At 38.2% G+C, this 7,107-nt stretch overlaps 1 protein-coding gene across 1 annotated transcript in view; it reads left to right on the forward strand.

Annotated features, from left to right (window-relative positions):
• Positions 1 to 6,666, forward strand: part of ERICH2 (glutamate rich 2) — an 8,733-nt gene extending 2,067 nt beyond the window's left edge. Inside the window, exons 3-5 of the mRNA XM_008068915.2 lie at positions 2,469 to 2,526; positions 5,880 to 5,951; positions 6,542 to 6,666. Of these exons, the coding sequence (XP_008067106.1) occupies positions 2,469 to 2,526; positions 5,880 to 5,951; positions 6,542 to 6,666 (255 nt within the window). The remainder of the gene's footprint in view (positions 1 to 2,468; positions 2,527 to 5,879; positions 5,952 to 6,541) is intronic.
• Positions 6,667 to 7,107: the final 441 nt, after the last annotated feature.

Raw genomic sequence — 7,107 nt, forward strand, 5'->3', positions numbered from 1 at the left:
ACTCCAGTCTGGGTGACAGAGGGAGACTCCAACTCAAAAAAAAAAAAAAGAGAAAATAAATAGGAGGAACAAGGGATAAGAGAAGGATTTTTAGAGGAAGAGACATGAGTGAAATCTTAGAAACTTGAAGTAAGAGGAAAGTGTGGGAATTCATCTAAAAAAAAGTGAAGCAGGCATTTCTGTCCAGGAAATAGCACATGCAAAGGCACTGAAGCCTGAAACATTGTACACAAAAATTATACATTAAAAAATAATAAATTTTAAAAATTAAAAATAGTAATATAAATAAAAAATAAAATAAATAATTTTAAAATGTTTTAAAATTATACATAAGCATTTACTGATAATTCTACAGAGAACCAAACAATTTTACTTTATTTGTTGTGATATCACCGTCCATGTTTAATTATTATTATGCAACTTCATATATACTGCAAGAACTTCATAACAGGACATTTCTTTTCCCTTCCCAGCCTTTATATTATTATTGCCATACATTTTACTTCTACATGTTAGAAGTACATGATTACATATGTTAGAAGAGCATAATCCATGATTATTTTTTGTTTTAAATGATCAATTCTCTTTTAAAGTGATTTAAAAATCTCTTTTTAAATGTCCTTTTTATTTATCAACATATATGCAATTTCCAGTATTCTTCATAGCTTTGTGTAGATCCAAATTTCTACATAGTATCATTTTCTTTTTACCTGAAAAACTTCTTTAGTATTTCCTTTAATGCAGTTCAGCTGGCAATAAATTCTCTCACAGCTTTTGCTTATCACAAAAAGCCCCCCCCCCCTTTTTTTTTGAGAAGGGATCTTACTGTGTTGCCCAGCTTAGAGTGCAGTGGCGTGATCACGGCTCACTACAGGCCGAACTCTTGGGCTCAAGCATTCCTTCCACCTCAGTCTTCTGAGTAGCTAGGACTAGAGACACATGCCGTCATGCCCAGCTAATCTTTTTTTATTTTTTGTAGGGACAAGGTCTCACTGTTGCCTAGGCTGGTCTTGAACTCCTGGGCTCAAGCAATCCTCCTACCTCAGCCTCCCAAAATACTGGGATTACAGGCATGAGCCACTGTGCCTGGCCTGAAAAAAATCTTAACTTCACCTTTATTTTAAATGATATTTAGCTAGATTGATAGGCATTTAGATTTGTTACCCCTGAATCGAAAATAAAAAAATAAAAATATTCCCACTTTTTTTTTTAGTTGGAATCTCACTCCGTCGTCCAGGCTGGAGTACAGTGGCATGCTCACGGCCACCCCAGTGTCAACCTGCTGGACTCTGGCAATCCTTCTGCCTCAGCCTTCCAAGTAGCCGGAACTACAGGCATGCATTATAGCACCCGACTATTTTTTTGTTTGTTTGGATTTATTGTAGAGACGAGGTCTCACCAAGTTGGTTGCCTGGGCTGGTCTCAAGCCCACAGGCTCAGGCAATCCACTTGCCTTGGCCTCCCAAAGTGCTGGATTACAGGCTGAGCCACCAAACCCAGCCCCATTTTTTTTTTTTTAAAGAATATTTAGCTAGAGAATTCTAGATTGCCAAGTTTTTTTCAGTACTTTGAAAGATCGTTCCATTGTCTCATAGCTTTAGATGAGATATCACTGTTATCTTTCTTCATCTGTATATGACATATATTTTTTAAAGTTTCTTCTGTATTATTATATTTGGCAGTTTTATTATGATGTGACTAGGTGTGGTTTTCCTCATGTTTCTTCTATTCATGAAGATTCTTGGGTCTATGAGTTTATAATCTTCATCAGATACGGAAAATGTTCAGTTATCAGTTCTTCAAATTGAAGACTTTTTTTAAGTGAGGATCATGCCACTGCACTCCAGCCTGTGCAACAGAGAGGCCCTATCTCAAAAAGTAAAAACCAAAAAAATAATAATAATAAGCATCTCTAGATGGTGGAAATATAAGTGATTTTTAATTGAACATAGGATGTGTTTATTTAGCTTTTTAATTCTGTACATAAAAAAATATATTACTTTGTAACAAGAAAAACATAATTAAAAGGGTAAAAGCAAGAAGAAAGAATATAAGAGCAATACTGGAAAATATTGAATTACAGAATTGTAAGTCTACATTTTTTCAACCCTCATATAATTATGGACTAAGTTTGTCATGAGACTTGTATCTGAACCAAAGAATGTTAAAATAAAGTGTTTCATGTCTTCATTATCTGTGCCAGTTGAATCAACCTACATATTCTAAACTGTAGTAGCACATGTACAATGCGGCTGGAGCAAAGCAGAGGTGACATCCTGCTCCCATGTCACTTTGCCATCAGAGCTCCTTACATCTCCTCCATTCACTGGTTGATTGACTCACTCCTGGAAAAACATGTGTCAGTGCTGAAGGCAAAATAACTAATCATTACTATAAGATTTTCTAGAGAGTTTATAATTGATATTTAGACTCTGAGACATTCATCTAAAGGATTTACTGTTTTCCAGTTCCTGAGAGCAGAAATGGACCGAGACTACCATCTGGCAAAAAAATTATGTCAGATGAGTAAGTACAAAATAATTTCACATTTTCCAATCTTCTCTTTGTTTCTAAAAATAAATTCTACAGCATGTAAGATGGTTTGATTGTTATAAGTCTAGTGAATTTCCTGATCGTGTCTCAGTGAATTGATACTAAATTAGGTTAAATTAGGTTGATAGGAATAAGGACTAGCATAGACTAGACTTCTAGAGTATCTTTTAGTGGAATAAGTTAATGTAGACTAATTACCACCACTGGAACAGAAGTCACAATCTTTACCCTCACGATAATGGAGTAGTAACTTTATACTTTTAGTTTCACAAAAGTATCAGGTGGTACAGCAGACAAACTTTACTTAACATATTTTTATCCCACAAATGTGTGAATACTTACATGTGCCAGGCACTGGAACCACAGCAGAAACATTAACAATCCCACATTTATGGTTAAAGTTGGACAGATAATAAACTAATAAATAAATAGTATGTCATTAATGATAGGTGCTATGGAGTAAAATAAAGTAGGGAAGAGGGAATAGAAGGTACTGGGAGAAAGCAAAACAGTTTTAAAAAGGATGGTCCAGGAAGGCCTTGCTGAAAGACTTGAGGAAAGACAAGGAAGTTGAGGAAACTGCCACGTGGATATCTGGAGGAAGTGTGCCAGGCAGAAGGAATAGCAAATGCGCTGTAATGGGAGTGTGCCTGAAAGGAACAGCAAACAGGACAGCGTAGGGGCAGAGTGAGCAGGGCCGGTGGAATAGGAGATGAAATCAGAGAGGGTATGGGCAGGGCATGTCAGGTTGCACAGGATCTGTTCTCAGTTAAGCACCTTACCTTTTCCCCTGAGTGAGGTGGGAAACACTGGAGGCTTCTGAATAGAGAAATGGCATGATCCGTCTTATTTTTCTTTTTTAACTTTGGTTTTTAGTGGTTTGATTTTCAAAATAGTTGTGGTTTTCTTTGCATTTGTAAGAATGCTTGGGGGGGTTGCTAAGTTTCTGAAATCTGTGGGTTGATGTTTTCATCAGCTTTGAAAATTTATTGGCCATTACTTTTGAAAATACCACTTCTACCCTATTCTCTCTCTCTCACTCTCACTCTCCCCCCATCCCTCCTCCTTTTCCTATAAAATTAGACTTTTTTTAATATGGTGCCCCACATGTATCTTATACTCAACTCTTTTTCTTAAGTTTCTTTGTATTTCTATGATTCTGCTTTGATATTTTCCATTGACCTGTTTTTTAGTTTCTTTACCCTATCTTCTGCTGTGTCCAATCGGCTGTCAAACTATTCAGTGAGGCCAAGATTGTATTTTCCAATTTTAGAATTTCCAACTAATGACTTGGAAGGATTCCAGTTCTCTGTTGAAATCCACCATCTTTTCAACTATTTTCTCCATTTTTTTCCTCTAATATATTAGTCATAGTTTTTTGTGTTTTTTTTTTGAGTTGGAGTCTCACTCTGTCGCCCAGACTGGAGTACAGTGACCGTTCCCGGCCACCACAGCCTCGACCTGCTGGGCTCCGGCGATCCTTCCGCCTCAGCCTTCCGAGTAGCCGGAATTACAGGCATGCGCTACCACGCCCAGCTGATTTTTGATTTATTGTAGAGATGAGGTCTCGCCAAGTTGCCCAGGTGGGTCTCGAACCCGTGGGCTCAGGCAATCCACTCACCTCAGCCTCCCAAAGCGCTGGGATTACAGGCTCAGCCACCAACCCCAGCCGGGCTAAATTTCAAAGCAGATAACCTTTCCCCCACTCTCTGAAAATTGACAATTGCTAGAAGTTGTTATTAAACCACGGAGGTAGCTAATCTCATACTCTAACTCCATAGAATAATTCTAATTCTAACATGAAGTTTCTTAACTGTGTTCCAAGGAATGTTAGCTCAAGATTTCTTTGTAAGAGTTCCACCAAAAACGATTCCATTGTTAAATAAGTTTGGAAAACCACATTCTCCTCTCTGTTTCTTAAGCGTTGCGACCATGTTGATGGTTCTATAAAATCTTGCGAGTTAATGCCTGACTATTTTACCTAATTAGCCTCATTTAACCTAGTTTCCCAAACATGTATTAAGAAACTAGTATCTAAAGAAGTAAGTGGGAGAAACCCTGTTCTGGAAAGAGGCTTAGCCTCAGAGACTTAGACTACTAATGATATGCATATTTTATTCCAAGTTAAAATGTATGAAAGGGTACTTTTATTAGAAACCTTAGGTGTATGTATGGTGATGCATAACATACCTATAGGATCCTTTAGAGCAGCTTCTAAGCAGGCACACAGTCATGCTAACCCAGATTGATGATAAATTATCAGTTATGTTAGTGGATTAGGAAATAAAGTCCCTGATGTGGTATGTCAGGATGAAAGCCATGCGTGGGGTCCAATCAGCTCACGGGCCCTAGTTGAACCATCCACAATTCTCTTACTCTCAGCCAGATGAGTAGCACACTTGATGTTTCAGTGCCCCCTGGGGGCCACCAAGATATCAAACTGGAGTCACAACATCAAATGAATGATGCAGAATTATGACCACTCCTCAAGGCAGGAAAGGAAGAAGGTAGAGAGAAATCTGTAGAACGAAATCTTTAAAAAATAATAGTCTAGAAAACTCTGAAACAAAAAGTATAAATCTTTCCAGCCTCTAGGATGTTGGTAACACACCTACAAGCTTTAAAAAATCTATCGGGATGGTCCAAAAGAAAGATGACACAGTCACATAAAGGATCAGCAAAAAAAAAGTCCTAAACAACAATGGTGTAGAGGAGAGGGGAGAATGTTGTTAAGCAGGTGATGTTTGGGGTGTAGACAAGGGTAAAAATGGTTAGGATGAAGAGCAAGAAGTAACATAAGTTTCCCTATTTGAAAGATGTGGAAAATGACATCACTACGCGGAAGAGGTTGTATTTTAAAAACCGCTCTGTTCCTTTGTGTTCAGGTGAGACCTTTAGTAAAGGATGTCATGTAGACACTGGGTAGATAACATGAGAGGAAAGACTGATAGACCTCTAGGTACACAGTCTTCTCATTAGCAAAGTCTCCAAATTTTGCAGGAATTCTACCTATTTTGAGAAATGATTATATTCATGAAACACTTTGGCTATTGGCCTATGAGAGGAGCCATACGGAGATGAGGCAGATTGCATTCTTTGAACAGAAAGTAGAAAGCATAATGAGGATCATTTCTCTTACAAAGCACCAAATATAAGTGTAGCATTTTTTCTATTTGTACTTGGATATACTTATGCTGTAACTGTTAGTGTTTATCACTTTGTGCATTTTGCCTGCTCTATTTTCAGTCCGTTTCAATCTAATTCTAGAGAACCTGTTTGCTGAAATACTTTGCGCATTAATAACACACATTCTTGTCCATTTTCAGTCCTAATCTATGAACCAGAAAATCCTGAGGCCAAAGAGTTTTTTGCACTTATTGAAGAAATGCTGCTGATAGGTAATTTTAAAAATTGAAATTCCTTTTTTCTCATAGAACTATAAGCAGTCACTCTTTAAAAATCCATTATCTCAGGAGATTGTCAAAATGCATCTTTAGGAAGTGGTTAAGCAAAGGCTAAATGGCTGTCTTAAATGATTTAGTGAAGCAGCTTGTCCTCTGTGGATGGTCAGGATGACCCCCTTCTCCCTGTAGGGTAGAACTGCCCAAGCAGAGCAGACTCAGGCATCAGGTATGACAAGCAGAGCATGCTAACACTCCCCTGCGTTAAAGGAGTTATTCTGCATTTCCGAGGAAAGTCAATGCGCTCTCAATTACCCTGAGTCTCACTTCCTCTTATTTTACTTAAGAATTTCATTGACAATAGTAAAAATTATTTTATAGACCTATGTTTTAAATCCACAAACAGTAAGAATATGTGTCTTCCTTGTGCTACTACTTTGACCCTAGAGGCAGTTAGCAGTTCAGCTCTCTTCTCACGTTCTAAAAATAAGTATTTCTTGGTAGAGGGAGGGACAGGGGGAATTATGATTTTTCAGAATGGAAATACTAAGAAATATTTTGAGCAATGCTCTTCCTTTCTGTGCCAGAGAAAGCTCAGAATCTTAAGAAAGAAGAAGAGGAGAGTGAAGAAGACAGTAGCGATGACAGTGATGGAGAAAGCAGTGAGGATGAGAGTGACAAGAGCTCCGATGAATGTGAAGATGGCTCGTGAATGTGGCTACTGTGGCTTAAACTTCACATCTTTTCATTAACATGTACCATGAAAATATAAAGAGAGTTGCATTTCAGTCTAACTGTTCTTTATTTGGTATAGTGTTCTTTTAAATTATCCATATTCTTAGTTTGAGCTTCTTCCTAATATTTAGGCCTTAGCTCAATATGAGTTACTGAGAGAGGAAAATAGTCATTGAAAACCCTCGGCTGGGCATGGTGGCTCATGCCTATTATCCCAGCACTCTGGGAGGCCGAGGTGAGAGGATTGCCTGAGCTCATGGGTTCGAGACCAGCCTGGGCAACTTGGCAAGACCTCATCTCTACAATAAATCAAAAAATTAGCCAGGCATCATGGTGCATGCCTGTCGTTCCAGCTACTTGGAAGGCTGAGGTGGAAGGCTCTCCTGAGCCCAGCAAGTAAAGGCTGCAGTGGCCATGA

The sequence above is a fragment of the Carlito syrichta genome, unplaced genomic scaffold (assembly GCF_000164805.1).
Source record: "Carlito syrichta isolate Samal-C Ts95f unplaced genomic scaffold, Tarsius_syrichta-2.0.1 Scaffold109683, whole genome shotgun sequence".
NCBI classification, from domain to species: Eukaryota; Metazoa; Chordata; class Mammalia; order Primates; family Tarsiidae; genus Carlito; species Carlito syrichta.